Source organism: Triturus cristatus, chromosome 4_1 (genome assembly GCF_964204655.1).
Source record: "Triturus cristatus chromosome 4_1, aTriCri1.1, whole genome shotgun sequence".
In the NCBI taxonomy this organism is placed as follows: Eukaryota; Metazoa; Chordata; class Amphibia; order Caudata; family Salamandridae; genus Triturus; species Triturus cristatus.
In genome coordinates, this window is record NC_140585.1 from 941,674,744 (window position 1) to 941,697,276 (window position 22,533).

General features: G+C 46.7%; 1 protein-coding gene across 4 annotated transcripts in view; it reads right to left on the reverse strand.

Moving 5' to 3' along the window:
- TMPO (thymopoietin) overlaps window positions 1-22,533 on the reverse strand; it is an 82,419-nt gene that overhangs the window by 16,556 nt on the left and 43,330 nt on the right. For 2 of the 4 annotated variants that reach the window (XM_085653825.1, XM_085653826.1), the window contains exons 4-8: window positions 13,597-13,694; window positions 4,122-4,229; window positions 3,648-3,767; window positions 3,454-3,546; window positions 2,414-2,560 (exon numbers count right to left, since the gene is read on the reverse strand). In XM_085653825.1, the coding sequence (XP_085509951.1) occupies window positions 2,414-2,560; window positions 3,454-3,546; window positions 3,648-3,767; window positions 4,122-4,229; window positions 13,597-13,694 (566 nt within the window). The remainder of the gene's footprint in view (window positions 1-2,413; window positions 2,561-3,453; window positions 3,547-3,647; window positions 3,768-4,121; window positions 4,230-13,596; window positions 13,695-22,533) is intronic. The other 2 variants (XM_085653827.1, XM_085653828.1) reach the window with 2 other exon arrangements.

Genomic DNA, 22,533 nt, shown 5'->3' on the forward strand with positions numbered 1-22,533 from the left:
AACTGCCTCATCTTTTTTGGCATCTCATCGTCGTCTATCCGGTTCTTAGCTTCCTTCAATATGAAGCAAGATTCGTTTTACAGACAATGACAAAACAGCTGATGGCAAAAATCACATATCGAGACTGTGGTCAGAAGAATACAGGGCCATTTATGCCTGATGAATATGGTCAGCTTCATTATCCAATTACAGCCTGCTCCGCAGGGCTACACAAGTTATTAATGGCTCTGAGTTACAACGCCCAAGACTCAGGAGAGGGCCATTAACATTTGGCATAGCTCTAGGCAGTGGGCTAGGATTGCATTATAACATTCCCTAAAGCGCCACCATATTGCCATTCGTATAATCGTGTGTATTTAGGTTACAAATAACAATAAAACACTATAAAGTTTTTTATAAAAACACAAAAAAAAAAAACAGACTACTATACACCGTATCCAGTTAAAACAAACTAACCTTTTTTCTTTGCCAATGTTTAAGGCGCTAACACATGCAGCTTTGTGAGACTACAAAGACACTGGAGGGAAACTGCAAGAGTGGAAAGTATAGTTGTACAGTAGTCCAACATGCAGTTTAATTTAAGCACTCAACTGGAGAAGGATGCGTCCAAAGAGCCAATAGCGTTGGGTGCAGGAGTACTCTATTGGAATAAGACAAGATGTGCCAGACAGTCTCCAGCCAATGGCAGAAAGATGCCGGTTGAAGAAAGCGAATAGCTGAAAGATGTACTCAAAGCCCACTTAATGTATATTGCAAAAGGTCAGTATGACAAATGCGCTGCTGATGCCCCGACAAATTCTTTTCCAATATCCGCAATAAATAAAATATTTTTTTTAAAAAGAACACGAGGCAGAGCCACAGTCATCCTCAGCTACAAATACTGATCTATTAAAGAGAGGATTTATTTCCCTTTTGAAACATTAACACTAAAAACACAGTGAATCTATTCAATAAGGTTATATTCTTCACTTAATTGTTTTAGTGCTCGAGCTGAGCCTACCACTCAATATAGAATTTGCTCCTTTTTATTACTGCTGCAACCAAACATGTGCTTGTGGCAATTTTAGTTCTGCAACTTCTGAATTGTGCATCTTGTAGTAGCTGAACCAAATCTCGGTTGTGCATCAAAAAATGCAAAAATATAATAACTGTATCAAGTGCATAGTGGTTTGTGAGGACATTCTTACACAAGGATAACATGAGTGAACTTCAAAGGCGCACAACCCGAAGGAAAGGAGAGCAGGTGATGTTGGAACACAAATCTTATTGGCGCTTGACGATTGCCTGGCTAGCTCTATATGGTATTTAAGTACATTAAAGCTTCAAAAGTATGTTTTCAACTACTGCTTCACTAGGATTTGTGTAAAGAATGGAGGAAATGCAAGAAGGGGGCAGAAAACAGCCCCTGGCGACCAAAGATAATGCAGTGGTTTGGTTATGGCTGATGAAAGGGACTAAAAACAACCTTGCAATATTTCTTGAGAAGATGCTGAATGGCTGCATTCTGATATCCATGAAGGGGACAGCAGACCAATTTGACCATACCCACCCAACGCTTAAAAACTTCTTATGAGCGGAAAAGAAAGCAGAGTATTGGGGAAGATACTGCAGGCATTTAACAACGCATTGTTTTCCATCTGTAAGGTGGTTGTGGTTAAATAGCGCCATAATCTATATGCAGTTATGGGTATTTGGCTTTTAAACTCTCACCATGTGTTCAATTATCTTAGAACAAATTAATGGTTCAAAACTAAACAATATACACAGGGACTGTATAGAACACAAACTTCTAGAAGAGTGTAGCAGTCTTCCGCACAGGTGGCTATCAAAAGGAGTAACAAGATATGAAAAATCCTTTATGCACAAGTGACTTCTCCCCGTATTGCATTTTCAGTTTTTACATTTCTTGGATCAATGGAAAAGGACCAGGGACAGGGTCTGGTTTTGACATTTTTTATTGAGTGCCAAACAATTTGCCTCTGCAACACATTTGTTCTGTTGGAAAGGACAGTGTGGTATAACTAGTTACCAGCTCTAAAAGACAATTCGGAGCCGAAGAAAGTAAATGTGGCGTGAGACTAACTGCAAACAATACTACTGTTAACAAATTGACATGCTACCAACAGTCGAGAATCTAGATAAAGAAGCATTTGAAAGAAAACAGCTGGCTAGTCTGATCAAAGTTCAGGCGAACAAAAGGTTTAGTACATTTCCAAACACAGACAGCCCTTATCTACTAACCAATCTTTAAAAAAATCTTCAATGTTTCTGATTAAGCAAGTGTTGATTGTGCTTTTTTTTTATTTTATTTGTTTTTATTAACATGTGATGTTATATGGTTTTATAAAGTAAACTTTTACAGAAAAAAAATGATTTACAATCCTTTAATTGGGAGCAAGGACTTAACACTTACTTGATCGGTCATAAGTGTTTTCTTTGGTGTTCTTCTGGGTAATTCTGAGAAATCACTGACTGATAGCAAAGAAGCTGCATGCTGGAAATTTCCCGTTACTTTATTGCCCACTTGTCGAGACTCGTATTTCTCATAGTCCGAATGCGCCTGCAGAACAGAGAAAAAGTAGTTTAAGGGCTGCAAATAATATGCAGTGTAAATAATCTTAGAGCAATGTTAGAAAAAGATAAACACTATTTGAGAAACTTAGACTTCCAGAGAAGTTTCAGTATCAAAATGCCAGCAGTCCGTCCAATTCTCACAAAAGCACCAGAATTCACACCTCTCTCAATTCTAACCACCTAACACATTAAACATTTTAACAAAGTCGATTTAACGGAATTACCACTGTGTTCTAAAATATCAGTGTATCCAACTACGATGGAAAAACACTCAGAAGAGACTGACAGTGTCCCTTTTGATCCTCACTATGCTAGTGACTGTATAATGGCTACTGAAGAAGGCATCAATCATATTCCGCCATATGAGGACACAGCCATGAAAAGAGGTTGCCTTTGTAGGTAGTCCGAACTTTGTTATTTCTACTCCCTGTTGGATAACACGGACAAAAAAATAATCGGATTGCTTGACTAGGTCCTAAAGCACACCAATGTGCAGTTGAGTAAGCCTCTTAAGAATTCAAACCCTCACAGCAATACAGTACAGATAAGCTATCGATGTACCATTTCAGCAACCATCTTGCAACTGAAAGCCTAACCAGCCCCATAGCAATCAAATGTAGTAAATATTCATAATATAATTGATAGTTGAGCTTCACAAGTTGGTGGTGGCACATTATATAGTACCACTAAAATTGCCTGGCTGCATAAAATTGTATAGAACTGATCTCAACTGGCTCGGGAAAAAAAAAATACACCAGGCAAACTCATTATAACAGGCCCTTTGTGGTATTCGATACCTCAAACTGCACCAATATGTTTCTAAGCCTTCCAGTGACAAATAGAAGACATGGATACATATAAAATAAAATATATAGTTACAAATGTCTGGTTGCTTGAAGACCTTAGTGTTTCAGTTATGGGAATACTCCCTGAAATGATTGCTTCATCAAAAGGCTGTTCTGCTCCTTCCACCTGTCATTGTTTATGAACAAAAAGAAAAAAAACAGATATAAGTGCTACTAATCCCTCTTTACCAATCAATAAATTCTTAAGTTAATTAAGCCGCGTGTCACCCTTTTTCTTGATGTTCTCCTCGATACTGGTGCAGTGTCCCTAGCAATTGTCGGCAGAGGTCCAATTTTGGTAGAGCTGCTTGTCCAACTAGCCTCAGTCACTGCTTCCCCAGAAAATGTCTATTTAAGCATTGAACATAAGCATGAGCAACAGCTTAGTGAACAAATAAAGACACCATCCATTTCAAAACTAGCATGCATTCCTGGCCAAGTCTTTAAAAAAACACCGGGGCCCTTAAAGCAGTGCATTAATTTGGTTATAAGACGACAGGAGCCAGTATTTTTAACATTACAGAAACCACTAAAGCCACATTGTGTTAACAAAGGCAGCTTTAAAGCCATATCAAAAGGCAGGGTTAAATCCATCACCCCATTTGAAAACCTTAACCAACTAGCGCCAAATTTCAATTGCCAAATTTCACTTGCAAGAATAGAAAAGCTGTGAGAAAATAAAGGTAACATGCGATAGATTACACTATTAGTTCTGTCCAATTCATCATCTTCTGAGGAAAATGCCTTAATAGGAGGCCTGTTAATCCGTTTGAGACTCTGCTCTGGTATTTCAGTCATGTCTTCAGTTGTCTAAATACAAAATTATACTTCATTTTAACTGTGCTATAAAAGTCTTCTAGCCTACATTTTCATTTGCAGTACTACAAAAATATTAGTTGTATACCTTTCTTTCATACACAATTTCTTACCAGGACAGCCTGCATACAATGCACAAAAAAACATGTCACTGGCATGTACACTGGACAAAAAAAAATATATATATCACTTTATTTAAAGTTCCCTTTTGTAGTGGTAGCTTTGAGTACAATATAAGATTGGCACTGAGCAGTAGAAATGTAAAACAAGTCTTACCTATAACATTTCCCCCCCAACTTCTTTTAATAAGGAGCAAGCATTTCCCATGGTGATCGGGGAGAACGGTTCTACGTTATGTAGGCTGTACATGTCTCCAGATTAAAAATTAACGTGGTAAAAGCCCAAACAAGTTATATGCAAGGGGAACTTTAGCTGAAGAATGCCTACATCACGAGGTTGAGGTGAGTGGGGGTGTTTTACAGCACTTGGAGCAAAGATAAGGCTGAATCTAAGGAGAGTAATTGTGAAAGATTCTTTGCAGAGAAATATAGTGTTGTCACACAAGAAAAGAGCCACGGGTCTTGATTAGAAGGAGGTTAATAAACTGTTTGAATATAATCTGTCATGCAAGACTGGTCTAGTGATTTACACATTTGTCTCTAATGTTGGCACTTGTTTCATCAGCTCCTCACTGTTTTTAATCCAGACGCCGGGTAGCCGAATAAAGTTAAAATATAGCTAACCCTGTAGCCAGTCTCGCATTACAGCACTGCACTTTTTTTTTTTTTTTTACACACCCCAAGCTCATAGGGGTTTAGGATACCCAGCCTGACTCAATAAAATCATCCCTGAGCTCCTCCCTCGTAGAGAGGGGGGTTGTAGACCAAGCAAAGAGTAGGTCTTTTGCCTGAGGAGGCCCCCCTATGATGAAGCATGACACCTTTGGTGTGTGTGAGGGGAACCGTCTTGAAAATGGAAACCCCATGTCTTGCACAACATTATATTCAGTTTATTAACCTCCAGTTTATTAACCTCCTTCTAATCTGGACCCGTGGCTCTTTTTTTGTGCGACATTAATTTGGTGGGGAGTTAGCTCACGTAGATCCTTAAAACTCCTCAAGCCCCCAAGTGTATTGAAATAGTGTTGCCTGGCGCCAGTGATGCACCATGACCGAAACATTATAGGAGAGGTTTAATCAGTTTACTAGACCGAACAATCAACTACGCTGCTTTCACACAAGATCTGGTATGGGTTAGCATCCAGGTCAATGGTGCAATTCATTGTTCCAATACATTTTAGCAATTTGATGGGCTGTGTATGAAAATGGTCTACAATTATGAGGGTAGAAATGAGAAATGGCAAAAGTTTAGACCAACTGACTGATCCATAGAGAGAAAATATTTCACAAAGGGTGCTTTAGTTCACCGTTGGTAGCTATGCCGACCATAAAGACAGTTTGAAGGTAAAACGTCCAAGGTGTTCTGTAACAGCACAATGAAACAGGTGAAGAAATGTAGAACTTTGAAGAGCATATCTATTTACCAGTAAGAGCAAAGAGAAAAAACGGACACTTGATGGATCAACATGAATATCAGGGACCTCCAAAAATAGCCATATCCCCTTTTAGGATTCTTACAAGGGAAAGGACCCAAGATCTCAAAAAGCAGGTATAACAGTCAGGGTCCAAGGTCAGGCTGTGATTTGATTTATGGCAATAAACCAATCAATCAGTTTCCATGCGCCATTCCACCAATTTTCAGCAGGGTGCGTGTGTCTAGTATTGGTTGGTCAAAACCTCCGATTCAGACCCAAACAAGTTGAAGTACTAGTTAAGAAAAGGCTCCTTTAGAGGGAGATGTTTAATGTGATGTCCTTAGATATAGGCCGTGCTAACATTTAATGGTACTCATGAATTGTGTGATGTTTTTACTTATTAAGTGCACTTTAACCCAGAAGGACTCTTGGCTCTCAACTGTAATAGAATGGCAGTGAGGTACTGGGTCAAAAATAAGCTGAAAATATCGTAAGAGACCGGTTTATGAGCATTTCTGAACTGTAACCGGTTAGTTATCAGTTGACTGCATCATAGAATATTTCATGTGTGACAGGCATGTACAGAAAACATCCTACGGAGAAAACAAGTAATATTTAAAGCTGCATTATTTGTGCAAAGGGATCTAGTTCGAGTCTATTTAGTCAGCCTTTGAATGATAGATTGGAGAACCTTTGCATACAGAGGTGGATTAAACAAAAGGTTTCATGTAAAAAATAAAAAACAAACATGACAGATGAAGCATGGCAGTGGCACGAGTCTTCATTCTAGTTGCTTGGCCCTAAAGGACCTGTAATCTGGTAAGAGACTTCAAGCTCAGATACAGACGGCTTAACTATTCTAACTGGGAAACTATAAAAACTTGTATTTACAACTGTTTACAATCTGGAGAACATAAGCAACAGAGGTTCCATGTGGAAAAACAATTAATTTGGAACACAATCAAAGTAGGGTTCAATTAATGGAGAGACAAAAAGTGTCCCCCATTTACAACTATACAACAAGCATTGGTAAATGCATTAGGTTTCAACTGTGTGATTAATACGCTGTTTTTTGTTGTAAGTTGTAGCTTGCAAGGTAGTTGTACAATATCAGCTACAGAATGTCTGTTAAAGTGTTATAACTTGTTTATATACAAAAAGGCATTATATTGTACTGTTACTAGTGGTATAGTGCGGGTAATAGCAACATTTTAAAAAGTTGAGGGAAATAGAATTGATGTAATAGCAATACTGTGTTTAGAGGAGTACTGACAACTTTTGGCCCCGGTGCCGCTGCACCTTTCAAATGGTGACCCTGTTGTCTGCAAGGTAACTGCACTTGTGACTGCCTCTTAAGAAGTAATATATTGCAATGTTTGGTGTTTCGGGGTGTTCTTAGAGCTTTGTGCCGCGGTGTCACTGCACCATTGAAATGATGACCCTAGTGCCTGCAAGGTAACTGCACTTGTGATTGCTTATTTAATAGTTGAATATAGCAATAATTGGTGAATAGAAGAGTTCTGACAACTTTTGGCTCCAGTGCCACTGAACCTGCAGTACCATTGCAATCATGGCCCTAGTGCCTGCAAGATAACTGCACTTGTGACTGCCTGTTTAGTAGGAACATTTAGCATTAATCAGCGTTTAGTAGATTCCCTAGAGCTTTTGGCCCTGGTGCCAAAGCACCTGCTGCACCATTCAAATAAAGCCGCTTTTAACTGCAAGATAACTGCACTTATGACTGCCCGTTTAGTTGTGAAAAATATAGTGATGTGTGTTTAGTGGGGAGCCTGGAGCTTTTGGTCCTGGTGCCACACCTGCTGCACTACTGAAATCATGACCCTAACGCTTGCTAGATTACTACTAAACAGGCAGTCACAAGTGCAGTTATCTAGCAAGCGTTAGGGTCATGATTTCAGTAGTGCAGCAGGTGCAGTGGCACCAGGACCAAAAGCTCCAGGCTCCCCACTAAACACAGATCACTATATCTTACTACTAAACAGGCAGTCACAAGTGCAGTTAACTATAGCAATATAGGTGTTTGGTGGGGTGCCTAGCTTTTGGTCCTGGCATCACTGCATCTGCTACACCATTGAAATCATGACCCTGTTGTCTGTAAGGTAACTGCACTTGTGACTGCCAGTTTAGTTTACATCTTTAGCAATATTCTGGGTTTAGTGGGGTCCCTATAGTTTGGCGCCCGTGCAGCTGCTGCATCACTAAAATCAGGTCCCTTTTAAAAGCAAGGTAACTGCACTTGCCTGTTTAGTAGTAAAATATAGCATAGCTCTTGTATATTAACTTTCTTTTCAACGAGCAACTTTTATTATATATAGCTCTTGTAAATTAACTTTTTCAACGAGCAACCTTTATTATAACATTTAGAATTTGATCATAATAGATTAAGTGGAAAAAAAAAAATCAATCCAATAATGCCTACAAAGTGCAAAGAAAGGTACTTCAGCACGAATAGGAAATGCCACAAACGTTCTAAGGCTATAGCATCTGCTTTACCAACCCAAGTACTAAAAAGCAAGCATTCCAGCACACTGTTAGAAGGCGTTTGCCTTTTCCATGGAACGAGATCTTATCTGGACAGTGAATGGGGCTTAAACAGTGTGAACAGCTTTAGAAGTATTGTAAAAGCGTGCAGCCAGGGGAAGTTAACCAAAAAAAAGTTCCACACAAAAACAAATTAACAGTAATTCGGCTATGGCATCTGGCATTGTTAGAGGCAGCAGCAGAAAGGCCACGAGGAGATTTTTACACCGGGTGACCGCAGCAATCTAGTTCGGCCTTTGGCGCGGTCGCATCAGCCATATTTTTATAGGCCTCGCCATCCAGAGGATAAGCTGCGCTCGGGCGACGCTCCTAAGGGATCCTAGGACAGCTTGCGTTACCTACTGAGGGGTGAGGTAGAGAGGCTGATGGGGAAGCTTTGGAAAAGGAGCGACACGCAATTGGCCTGGGGATGCGGTCCCTCGAAATGTTGATATAGAGAGCAACGAGGGAAAGAGTGAGACGGACCAACTGCAGCACTGGTGGAGGTGTGGCGGGGAGCACCCCCGTGCTAGGAGGCCCCAGAACCGAGTTGGGAAAACAGTCAGTGACACCGGCGTCTGTGGCTTGCATTGAATCCATATAGTAGTCTTCTCACATAAAGGTGAGCTGTACTGACACTTGGATATGGGGGTGGGGAAGGGGGGGGGGGGAGGAAACAAAAGTCGAAAATTAAAACTCCAATTTGTTGCACGTAAGTCAGCACAGGTGGAGACTGTCACCCTCTGCTTTCGCAGCATGGCCTAGTGTAGGAGCCGCGATGGGAGAGAAGACACTCACTTAAACCTTCCTTAGGTGTATACAGGGTAGCTTGGCATCCATCGACACTAAAATGGACACGCTGGGGTCCAGAATAGACACAAAGCATAAACTGGAGAGACGGCTGCAGTAAGCAGAACGGCGCATATCCCACATGGAAGACAGGGTGGTGGCTAAAAGCAAAATCGCTTTTAAATATGGAAATGACCCCGATAGCAGCCAAAAATGAAGATCTTGAGGAAAGACGGAGGCGAAATAAACGTATCCTAAGCATTCTCAAATCCACAAACATGGGCATAATGGAAGAATATGTTGAACAGCTGCTGGTGGCCGTATCTGTAGCAGGAGCCTTTTCCTTAATGTTGGTAGTGGGGAGGATGCATAGATCTTTGGCTGCCCTGTCGCACACTGGGGCACTGGTGAGGCCCATCAAAGCCCACCTGCTCAACTTCACGGATCAAGACAGCCCTTGCACACCCAGAGAGAAGTGTACACTGGTGCTTGAAGGAAATACAATGAGTTTCACAATTGCTGACGAAAATTCATTGCTGTCAAGCAACCACTTCAACAGACAAACATGCAATATACTATGCTTTATCTGGCAAGACTGTGGATCTCCCAGCAAGGTGAACAAAGAATTGCAAACACCACAACAGGTCAATGAGTTTACAGAGTTGATGTTAATATACAAGAGAAGATCGCCGGCAGACTCCATCAGGCAACTCTGCAACCTCAGAATGAAGCTGGCCGTGGAGGGGACCTGCACTGAAGCTGGGGATGATGACAGCCCTCTCAGTACCAATGATAGAGCGAGGCCTACTGTTTTATTGGATATGAGACTGACATGCAGGAGTCAGGAGTAGCTGGACTGCCTGTGAGGGCGGGGATGAAGCCCCAAGAAACAGAGTTTATGAACCCAAGGTGTCTGGCTGTCTCCTCCCAGCTAACTAATACAGATTTCCCCGGCATCAGTGGAGGGTTACTGTTCACATGGTTCACGGAAATTGGATTTCTATTGAGCGTTTGTTGTTTAACCGGACTTCATTGTTTTATTCAGAGCAGGAGTGATGACCTGGTGGGATTGGGCTGCGGGGGAAGTCAAAGGGGATGGACTGGTTTGAGAGGGGATATGACTACAGTTAAGGCATTGAAGTGGGACAAAAAAAAAAAAACACAGGGGACACACGGTTCATTAAAAGTACGCAAACACACCAGTCACGTAGATATCAGAAATGTGGGATTACCAGACTAATTGACACTGCTGACCTAGGATGTGGGAGGAATGAATTACCCTCCCAGAATGAGGCCGGTACTTTCAGCCTTGGACCGACATCAGGTGCATATTGGGTTCATGCAGGAAACACATTTGGCATCAAGCGGATTTGCCATGAAAATGGGCATCTCATCTGCTTTTTTTCCACCCTACTACACATATGCTAGAGGGGTGGCCACAATAATAAATGCATGGAGTCCCATAATGAGAGGTGGGCTCCGTCACGGATGATCAAGGGCGGTCGTCATCACATGGGGGCAAACTAGGCACTTCAAAGGCAACGTTTGGTAACCATTATGGCCCAAATGAACCAGAGTTTTAGAGATTATGGGGAACGATCATGGCCACGAACCTGCATGCATACTCCGGGATGGAGATTTAAATCATGGACCCTTGGTGTTGATCATCTCATGTGCACCTCATCTGATAACTCAACTGCTACCGAGGTTTAAGCCATCGGAGAACACCTCCTTTTGGAAGCATGCCCCTAAGACCATATTAGATCAGGTTATTTTAAAGACTGATTGTAGGGGAAAAATAGCGTAGTTCTTTAAAAACAAAATGAAGGGGCGGTGGACTTGTTTGACGATTTGGAAGCCTTTAAGGTTACCATCTGGGTAAATAGCAAATCCAATCATAGGGGAGCGCTCCAATCCTTGTGTAATCTTGATTACAAAGTGAAAAAAGGGTTTTGGAACGTGAACTGGTGGGGGGGCAGGGGAGAGGTGACAACCTAGAGCATATTAGAACCAAGATAACTCAGTTTCACAATGTGGCTGAATAGGGATGCAAATGTAGGGGCAAATATGCCTAGGGCAGGAAATATGGGGGAAAGGAGCCATGAGAAGGCACTGGCCTCAATAGTTCGGTGCCAGAGAAATGTGAATTATATCACTGAGATAACACAGGGTATGGCTGCTCATGACCTAACTGGCATCCTAAATGTTTTCGTAGATTACTATAAAGTGCTCTACAACTCTACTGACCTGATGCCAGAGGAAACTCCTGCGCCATACCATGAAACAGAACTCCGGACGAGCTTGGTGGATCACAGGTTCTCCCTGGAGCAACCCCTAACACTGGATTAGCTCTAGTTGGTCATTGGCTCATTTCCTACCTGTAAGGTGCAGGGGATAGGCTGATTTCCGGCAGAAAGAGGTAAACTTCGCAACTAGGTCCCAAATTGCAGATGTTTGAGGAGGCAAGACACAAGGGAAAACCTCCACAGACTATGCAGGAGTCAATGATTACCATTCTTTTGAAGCTTGGTAAGCTCCCCTCTGTATGAGACTTACTGGCCGCCGTCCCTGCTTAACTGTGATGTGAAAACATTAGTGAAATTGGTGGCTAATAGGCTCTTGTTGCTCATGCCTCAGTTCGGGTAGATCAGTCAGGATTTGTTACAGGATGCTACATAGCACATAATTTGCACACCCTTTTTGCCATATTGCACATTCTCGACCTTGAGATGGACGAGACAGTTAAATTACTAGCTGCCACTCAGGCAGACACTGGAGTGGACCTTTTTATTTTCCTATCCTCAAGAGGATGGGTTGCCATGCACCTTCTTCGGATGATCAGGTTACTTACAGCAAGACAAACATATGGCAAGTGGCCGTATAAACAGTGAAGTCAGATCCCTTCACACTGGCGCTGGGCACGAGAGAAGTGTCCTCTCTCCCTAATCTTGTTCACGATAGCGACAGCAGTTGGCAGCTAGGCTTCGGCAGCTACACTCCAAATATGCTCTTAGATTCATTAGGAGACATATCCTGGTATTGCTCTAGGTGGATGAGATCCAGCTGTACCTGCGGCAACCTGGCGATCTGCTTTAATGTCCTACTACGCAAGTTTATATGGCTCGCATACTCTGGCGTGTTGATTAACGGAATAATGAAAGATTTCTCCCAGTTAAAGGCTAATACCCTGCGATTCACGCCCCTCCCCTGCATTGGTGGTGTGACAAGCTTAAATAATTAAGTAACTGGATACATCTGGAGGGGAAAACTGTGAATCGTGCAAATTATGGCACACAACATTGACACAATATTGGACACCATTGCTGACACATATCCATGATGGATACCACTTTCACTGTCGCTAGGCGGTTGTATAGGGCTTGTGAAGATGGTGGTACTAATAAAACTACTTACTTTTTATCAATTTACTGATACTGCTGCTCGCAGCATTTCTTTGAACTCTGGTCCCAGATGGTTAGTATAAAATGGGAACCACCCACATTTCCATTTCATAAATGGGGATTTGAGGGGGCCGTCTTCTTACTCTACTATATAGGTGTCCAGGCCCACGTTCCTCGCCACTGGTATCACCCAATCAGGCAGTTGAGTCTGTTTAGATACTGCCTGGTTCACCGCTGTCATTCCTTGGAACTCCATTCGCCTCCAACTACAGGCAATACACCACAGTGCCCCTCCACCTCTGCCTGCCACCAGGGCATCACCCTCTACTACCAGTCACACGATCAGATTAATATAATCCCATTTGCAAGAGAGGGCTGTGACATTGGGAAGACTTGTCTAGTCAAGGCATCTTTCTATCGTTACCAGAGTTTGAGGGATGGCCATGAAACACCACTTGGCGGTATCAATTTATCACTGCCTCAAAAGTAGCTATAGAAGCAAGATCCCAGAATTCACTCCAAAATGTAAGCAATGAACTGCCGACTTACCATATTGTAATGAGCAACCAGAGTTTTCTGTAAAAATGCTAACCGCTCCCTCAAGACCTAGGGATAGATTGCAGCCATTCACAATGTACTTATACAGCAGCCTACAGACTCCTAGCCGGAGGATGCTTACCTCACTATTGGGACGGATGAGCCAATTGAGATTGACAGTCAGCAGCTCATCTAATCTATGCCTATTATTCGGTTGCACTGGTTGTGTTGATCCGTTTAAGCTGCTACACTGATTCGGTCATGTGTCTGATACAGTCTCGCCATTGTTTATGTTGATTGGCTGATTCCCATTTTATGCATGTGTTCTGTAATTCGACGACAACTAGGTCTACATTGTATTGCACTGTTAAAACCAAACAAAAACTATATACACACATACATATACACAGATATATTTAGATATTTGTCCAACTGTCCAGTTTAAAACCCTCACTTTTCCATACCACTTTACCAATGTAGTGCAGAGAATATACGGGGGCCTTCCACTGGCTCTACAGAATTTGACTGGATATTTCAAAAGTTATGGCATTTTAAGTACCTGATTATGCTCAATTCTAATATGTTTGAGGTTTACTTGAGCTTTTTGCCTTCCCTTTAATGGTTCCCTCTTCTCAAGTTTCAGTATAATCTCAGGATCTGGAAGACAAAAACACATAATCAATGTCTATTTTTTGTACAAATCTTGGAGCTACGTATTCTATATAAATTAATGATGTATTGAGATGAACTGTAGGAAAGTGTCCCTTTTTGACATAGTCACCCCCATTTTTTACCTGGTAAATAATGCAATTTGACGGAAGTGCATTTGGTTCCTGCTATCCAGGTCCCCAGAGCCAGATCTCTTTCCCCAACACTGTACAATTGTTTCCCCAGTTGGCAACGCCTTTAGCACACCTGTAAGTCTTTAGTAAATGGTACCTAGAGCATGGGTACTAAAGTGGGTCCCTAAGGGCTGCAGCATGTATTTTTTTTTTTTTGAAAAACCTTTATTGGTCACAAACAAATAGTACACAGCTTTTTACCTACATCCTGGATGAACAGGCCGGCAGCGTCAATGCAGTGTCATGAGCAAAAAACAGTGGCTGGCAAGTATCAATCAGTCGACACAGCTCAACGCCTACAACCCTTAAGGGCCGGCAGCGAAATAGGAACACAAGCTGTTTAAGTGTGCATTGGTGAGCAGTCACATCAACAATATAGAGTCAGACAGAGAATATTTGAGGTTCCGTTTATCTTCCTTAACCAACTTAAAAAAACTAACAATATCAGTTCTCTCCCAGGATGTGTCCACCATACTCAGTATGTGGCATAAAGGACCGTTCAGCGCAGAGCTGCGGTGCAGTGTATCTCGCTGCGGAGTGAATCAAGAGCCCGGAGCGGTGCAGCTCTACACCTGGCTGACCTATCTAGTGCCCTGGGAGGGTATGGTTATGATCTAATCAGGGAGCGTAACCTGGGGCTACCATCTAGGATGCCATGCTGTGTGTGCTATCATAGAGCGAGTGCCACTCCACCCAAGACCCAGGGGAGCCGCAGACCCGCTGCCCACCCCGTCCGAGTATCCAGCGTGCGGTGTGCAAGTACATCAGAAAGTGTGCAACCTACCAGGGCGCACTAAGAAACGCTGTGCGTGGTATGCGTTGGAAGGAAAGGAGTAAGTGAGGTGAGGAGATCAATCAGCCACGGGTGCCAGTGGGGGCAGGCGCAGGACAGTGCGCAACGGACGGGCCATCTCCCTCTGAGTCCCCGTGTAGGTCCCTCCCAGATTCATCTTAGTTCTGAGTCCGTAGGAGATATGTAATGAGGGGCCCCCATAAGTCTTTGGGACGGGATTTGAGAGGCAAGAGGTCAGCATAACTGAAGTTGTTCCTGCCAGGTTGACATTGTAGCCAGCTAGATCTTGAACTTGGGCGCTCGCCCCCGTCCCCATCTGCACGCCATATGGCGCTTAGCCAACAAAAGTCCCAGCGTGAAAAATTTCCGATGCGCCTTTAACGCGGGGCAGGAGCGGCCCAGCAGGGCAATCATAGGGCAGGGTGCTATACCCACCCCGATCATTTCAGAAAGGGCCGCGTACACCGCCACCCAGTAAGTAGCCACTGCCCGGCATAACCATGCAGGGGTAAAGTAGAGGCGATGTAAGAATTTAAAATGAACCAGTCGAAGGCGGGCATTACCTGTCACCGCGTTAGTATGAGAACAACTTTCCTCCCACTGTTCATCCGACATTGGAGCTCCCAAATCACTGTCCCAGTCAGTCCGCGCTCTAAGAGAGGGGGGGGAAGCGGAGCCGCCTGTGCATGCTTATATAACAGAGACCACATGCGTCGGAGTGACCGCCTGGAGCAAAGCATGCAGAGGCGTCATGGTTTCCGGATCATCCGGGAAGTTAGGCGTGATAGCCTTGATATTTTGCCGAAGCCGAGTGTAAAGGAATGTATCCATTACAGGAGGAGCGGTTTCCCCAAAGAAGTGTGCAGACGTGCGAAAGCCTCCCTGGTGATAGAGATCGCCCCACGTGTGAATCACGAGCCGCGTGAGCAGTTTGCGTCCAAGTTCCTCGCGGGAAACACTCAGTCTGGGGTCATGTGCCAGAACCATACGAGGAGAATACAGGAATTTAACTTCCATATAGTCTGCCATGCGTCTCCAGGCCCGCACAGTGCAATCCACCGTGGTGGGGTCACGATCCCCCATTCGAACCTCCGTGTATAGATACCCGGAGGGTTGCTCAGGTCTCACACCCATCCTCCACTGCCAGGTGAGCCATAAGAAGGGGGGGGGGGGGGGGGGGGGCAAAGTGGCCCTGGGCTCAATCATAGCATCGCTGAAAGTTGGGTACATCTAGCCCACCCGGATGATAGGGCAACATAAGTGTCCGCAACCCGATCCTGGCCTGCTTCCTACCCCAGATAAGACGAGACAGCTGGGAGTTGAGGGTCCGGAAGAAGCATGCCCCTGGGCTATACGGTATATTGGTAAAAAGGTATAACAATTTGGGAAGCACCACCATCTTAATCGGGGAGATACGGCCCACCATGGACAGCGGGAGATGGATCCAATGTGTGATTTTATCCGAGAGTTTGTCTATGACAGTCCTGTAGTTCGCTCTAATAAGGGCCTCCCGGTTCCTGATCACTCTAACCCCCAGGTATGTTATCTCGTCCGCCTCCCACACCAAGGGGTAATCTATAGGGAACTGCGCAGTGTTATCAGTCATGGGGAACAAGACTGACTTAGTCCAGTTTATTTGTATCCCCGCTATAGCTCCGAATTTAGTTATCTCACGCAATAAAGGGTTAAGGTTCTCTTGCGGTTTGTGAACGTACAGCGTCATGTCATCCGCATATAACGCAATAAGTAGTTGGCGCTCTGGATAGATAAGAGATCGGTGTTTGTGATGTTGCCGGAGTTTGGCCGCCGGGGGGGGAGAGAAAAAGAGAGAGAGAAAGAGAGAGAAAGAGAGAGAACCCCTGTCGGGTGCCTCTGTGGATAACAAAAGGAGCAGAGCGGGCCCCATTGAACAGGACCGTAGCTTGAGGCTGGCGGTACAACAACCGGATCCAGTCCAGGAAGTTGAAGGGCACCCCCATCCGTTCCAGTAAGGCCAGAAAGTAATCCCACTCGAGTGAGTCAAACGCCTTAGTGGCGTCCAGAAAAACTGCAGCAGCCTCACACCTGGGATCAATATCCTGTATCACCGCCTGCAGCGTACGCAGGTTGTGAGAAGTCGCCCGATTCGGGACAAACCCGGCCTGATCTGGGAGGGCGAGACGCTCCATCAGGAGGTTAAGGCGTGTAGCTAGTACCTTTGCCAGTATTTTACTATCCGTATTCAACAAAGAGAGGGGCCTGTACGAGTCGCAGTGCTCTGGGGGTTTACCCGGCTTCAACAGAGATGTGATGAGGGCTTCGCGCATCGTACCCGGCAATACACCCCCATCCAGGGCGGAGTAGTACACTTGCTTCAGTATAGGGGCCAGGACATGTATGAAGGTTTTGTAAAAATCTATTGGTAACCAGGCCAATCCCGGCGCCTTGCCCGACTTCATGGACATTATTGCGTCCTTTATCTCATCAAGTTCTAATTCATGATGTAGGAATTTCTGCTGGGATGGGCCCAACCAGGCAATTGCAGTGTCATCAAGGTACTCATGCAGAGCCATCGGTGTCGTCCTGTGGGAGGTGTACAGTCCGGTGTAGTGATCAGTAAGGACTCGGAGTTGGGCCACAAGATCTCGCTGCCGGACGCCGTGCTCGTCTAGCAGGGAGGCCACGTAATTACGGTACCTAGGGGGCCGGACTGCAGAGGCTAATGCTCTACCGGGTCTGTCACCTTCGCCACACACCCGCGCAACATAAGGCTTCCCTAGGAACTTGCATTCCTTAGCAGCAGCTTCAGTGTATTCATTCAGTTTCTCTCCAAGTTGGGCCGCGACCCCCTGATCCCGCACGTTCCGCGCCATCTCGCGCTCCAGGTGCAGCAGCTCGGCCTCCCGCATGCGCACTTCTCCGTGCAGGCATTTGAGGACTCCCATCGGGGAGGGACGGGGGGGGGGGGGGGGGGGGGGGGGGGGACGACAATGTCTAGGGGCGCCCAACCTGCCAACCACCTCCCTAATTACACCCACAAGAACCCAGACGCATGTCTGGCCTCTCAGTGTGGGACGGAGGTGGGTGACCGAGCACAAAATTAACAGTGGGTGTGCATTATCTTGATCGGGCAAGTTCAGCATCGGCATGCGCAAGAGACTGTGGCGCCACCACAAACGCAGTCAGTCCTGCTGCCCCATCGGTGAGGGCGATCTAGAGCGCTGTAGTGCAGCACTCTCTCTAGCTAGGTCTTTCTTATGTTGCTTGAAGAAGTCTTCCACGTGTTGCGGTTGTTGAAAAAAAAGTTGTTTGCCTTGGTGAGATATTTTCAATTTCGCAGGGTATAGCATGGCGTATAGAATCTCCTGGGCTTGTAATTTCTTTTTTACCCCTGCAAATTTCCGTCGGGCCTCCTGCACAGATGCAGTGTAGTCGGGGAACAAGGACAGCGTTGTATTGCCGTGTCTCACTGTACCAATCTCCCATGCACGTCGCAGCACAGCGTCCCTATCCCTGTAGTTAAGAAATCGCGCAATGGTGGGCCGTGGAGGGGTCTCAGGAGGGGGGCGGGCAGCTAAGGATCTGTGTGCTCTTTCCACGATGAGGTGTGAGGAGAAGGAGTCTTTCCCAAAGAGCTCAATCACAAGATTCTCAACGTAAACTTCCATTTTCCCAGTATTGGTGGATTCCGCAAGGCCAAGAATGCGGACGTTATTGAGTCGGGACCTCGCCTCCAGGTCCTTGTCCGCAATTACTTTGAGAAGCCTTTCCACTTGAGTCACCCGTTTGCCCGTGGAAGCGGCGCCGTCTTCCAGGGTAGAGATCCTGTCCTCAGTTTCCTTAATTCGGGTATCATGTTGTTCCAGTTTAGCCACCACACTGTCCAGTCTGGCATTGATGGTATCAATCTTGGAGTCGATGGTCGATAGGCTTTGCTTCATGCCCAGTAAAAGGGATTTCCAGTCCTCGTCCGGGGGCTCGGCGGCCGGAGGCCCGCTCCCCACTCCAGGCTTTGCCGGGGGGGGGGGGGTTTTCTTGGTCTCGAACGGTAACCTGGACTGTCGAGCGTCACTGCGGCCCATGGCGCGGCCAGAAAGCAATCCCCGCACCGCCCACAATGTAGACCGCAGGGGCAAGAACGGCTGAGAGATGAAGGTTCTTCTCACCAATATCCCCCTGCAGTAGCCAAACTGGGGATGGAGCCTGGCCTCTATCCGACTGGCGGGCGGCAGTAGGCCGTATCACCCAGGTCTAGGTAGGTTCCAGCCCAGGACCTCCACAGCAACACAAGTGGAAACGTTTCCATATGGTGCCAATAAGTGCTTCGAGTCGCGCGGAGACGCGTGACACAGGCGGGGTCCGGACCAGCCCGCTGGCGAATGGGATCTTCCTCCCTGCTCACAGGCCACGTAATCCCAGTCGCGTAGTGAGCCTCGCCCGCTCTGGGACCACCGGGGGGCCACACGCCTCGGCGACCCCGCCTGCGACGCGCGAGACAGTCCGCAAGGGGTGCTAGTATTAGGGACGGAGGGAGGAGGGCCGAGTCCAACAAGGTTCAGTAGGGCCGCAACTTGCAGCGTGAGATTGGCCCATGTGGCCGGTCCAGCCTCGGCACCAGCAGCCACCTCGGGCAGAATGCGGCGGAGGGCCCCAAGCCGCGTCCGTGGGTGACTAGCGGGCGGGTAGAGCACAGTCTCCAATCTCGGCTCTGGAATGCCGCTCAGCCCCGGTGCCGCGTAATACGAAAACCCTTCCCTGCATACATCAGGCCGCAGTAGGTCTTCGGACACCTCCCCCGGAGCGCAGGGCCATCGGCGGCGTAGATGAGCCCCAAAGCCAGGCAGCTCCACAACAAGGCCGACATCGCAGCTACCCGTTCGGCTCACGTCCCCCGGTCGAACCGGCAGCCTTACAGCCTAGTGCCGGAGCAGCAGCCCAGATCAGCGGGTAGTGACCAGTCAAGGTCCCCGGCGTGCACACCCTCCACGAGCCGCTCACCTCTGCAATCCGCAGGCGATATCTCCGCTGATGCGGCAGCCCCGTTCCCTCCCGTGCCGCAATGTTCCTCGTTTGCCACCGCGCCGCGCAGGCCCCAAAGCCTAGCGGGCACGCGCCAACGGACCTCGGGCCTCCAACAGACACCACTCTCCGCCCTGAGGAGCTGCAGCAGGTATCTTGGCTCTCCAACGTGCGATCGCGACGATCCTGACACCGCCACAGTCAGCAGGCTCTTGCGGTGAGGATTCCAGGCAGGATATCGCAGTCAGGATGGCATGCAGGATGTTGAGAGTGCCCGGTCGGGCGGGAGCCTCACTACAGTGCGGCCATCTTGGTTTGGCGCCACCTAGCGCCCCCAGGGCTGCAGCATGTATTGTGCCAAAATGACCCCTCAGCACAGTCCTGCAAACTGCCATTGCAGGCTGCATGATATGGCGAATACAAGTGACGACCTCTCATATTAATAAACCCCAACTGATTCCTGTGATGGATTTATTAATACATGCACCCAGAGAGTACCTTAGCGGTACCCCATGAAACCTACTAGTCCACTAGTGTGCTGACTGACTGGTCCAGTCCAGCCTGCCACTACAGACGCGCTTCTGACTAGCTGAGAGCTACGCTCTGAGAGGTCAGAAACCATGCCTACTCTGGCAGGGGTGTTTACACCTTCTCCAAATAGGATGGCTAGCAATCAGCATACTAAGGCTGGAGGCTTCAACGCCTTAAATATGTGGCCCCGGCAACCCCCAGACCTGGGAGATGCCACCACCTGCTTTGAGGCACATTTGGCACCAGGACAGGCAGGAAATTAGCATGTGAAGTAGACCTAGAGAACATCCAGGTCAGCCACACCCCTATGGTTAACTGCCTGATGTGCCCCACGCTAGGAAAATTCCACCATCTTAGTGATAGCAGAATTTAGGAAACAGGGACAGGGCTACTCCCACAGGAGTCATATAGGAAGCATACTGACCCCAAGGGTAGGTAGCCCATTGGCTACTACTCTTGACTCTACCACCCCCACCCCCCCAAATGTACTATTTGTGGGGCTCCCTGAATCCAGAACTTCAGATTCCCTTGACTGCAAAGAAGAAAAGGCCACTGAAGAGCCAATCCTAGCAAGAACTAAAGACTGCTATGGCCTTGAGTGTTGCCAGCCATTTATCAAGCATCTCCCTTGGAGTAGAGGAGCTACTTGCCTGCTGGCACTGAACACAAGATACTAAAGAAGCTGCTGTCCACGTGTCCACCGAGCAGTAGCCACCCAGGTGGTCAGCGCACTCAAGGAGGTCAGATCTGTCTTTCTGCCAAGCCTGAAGACATCAGGACCTCCACAAGTATTCCTGCACCCATACACAGGGCACCGGACCCTTGCCGCAACCAAAGCTTGTTGAAAAGTCCTGTTCGGACTCTAAAGATATTACAGATGACCAGCCGATGAGGGACATCAGAATCGAGTGACCCAGCTGTCCCGTTTCCCCCCCCGCCCCCTTGCAGGTCCTGACCCACAACAGTGAGCGACTTGACGCTCAAGAGCCAGCCGGATACAAACACTCTGCCACCGAGCTGCCAGGCCCTGAGGAAACTGACAGCTCCCAGACTTGTCCCAAAGTCCCTATTTGCAATCTCGTTCCACGTGTGCAACCCCCCCCCCCCCCCCACCATAATGAATATGCTACTTACCAGTATGCATCTGTTCTTGGCATGTAGGGCTGCTGACATTCATATCTGTGCATAGATCGCCGCCTAGTGTTGGGTCCGGATGTTTGCACGTTGTTGTCCTGGAAGAGTCTTCGAAGTATCCTTGGATAGGTGACTCCTCCCCTGGACTACAGTGCGCATGGGCATCCTCTCCATCCTCAGATTGTTTTTCGCCATTGTGGCAGTGATGGAGTAGATACAGAAAGTGATGACCATGCTTGCAGTAATTCTGAGAGCTGCAGCTGCGACAGGCGCCGGGGAGGAGGGAGGGCGATATGAATGTCAGCAGCCCTACATGCCAAGAACAGATGCATACTGGTAAGTAGCATATTCAGTTCGAGGCATGTGGGCTGCTGAATTCATATCTGTGCATAGAATACATAGCAGTGCCCTCTATTAGCGGCGGCTACCCGTGCCAGCTGCAGCGGTCTGAAAAAGCGTCTTGAGAACAGCCTGACCTACAGCTGCCTGCTGTTTTGACTGCACATCTACACAATAGTGTTTTGTAAATGTGTGTGTAGTGGACCATGTGGCTGCTCTGCATATATCATGCAGGGGAATATTTCCTAGGAAGGCCATGGAAGCCCCCAACTTACGTGTTGAGTGGGCTCGTGGTGGAATAGTTAATGTGCGTTTTGCCTTTTGATAACAGATTTGAATACACTTAACTATCCATCTGGCTATCCCTGCTTTGGAGATAGCGTTACCTTTGTGGTGTGGGGCAAAGGCAACGAACAGTTGTTTTGTCTTCCTGAATGGTTTAGTCCTGTCGATGTAGTACATGAGGGCCCTCCGTACATCTAGTGTATGTAGTGCCCTTTCTGCAACAGTTTGTGGGTTTTGGAAGAAAACGGGCAGTTCAATAGTCTGATTCATGTGGAACTGCGATATTACCTTGGGCATGAATTTGGGGTTGGTACGTAGTACGACCCTGTTGGCGTGAACCTGAATAAATGGCTCTTGAACGGTTAGTGCCTGGAGTTCACTAACTCTTCTAAGGGAAGTGATCGCTACTAGGAAGGCCACTTTCCAGGTAAGGAATTGAATCTCGCATGAGTGTAGAGGTTCAAAGGGTGGACCCATCAGGCGTGTGAGGACCAAGTTGAGGTTCCACATTGGGGCCGGTGGGTGACTAGGTGGAATGACTCGTTTGAGCCCTTCCAAGAATGCTTTGATGGCA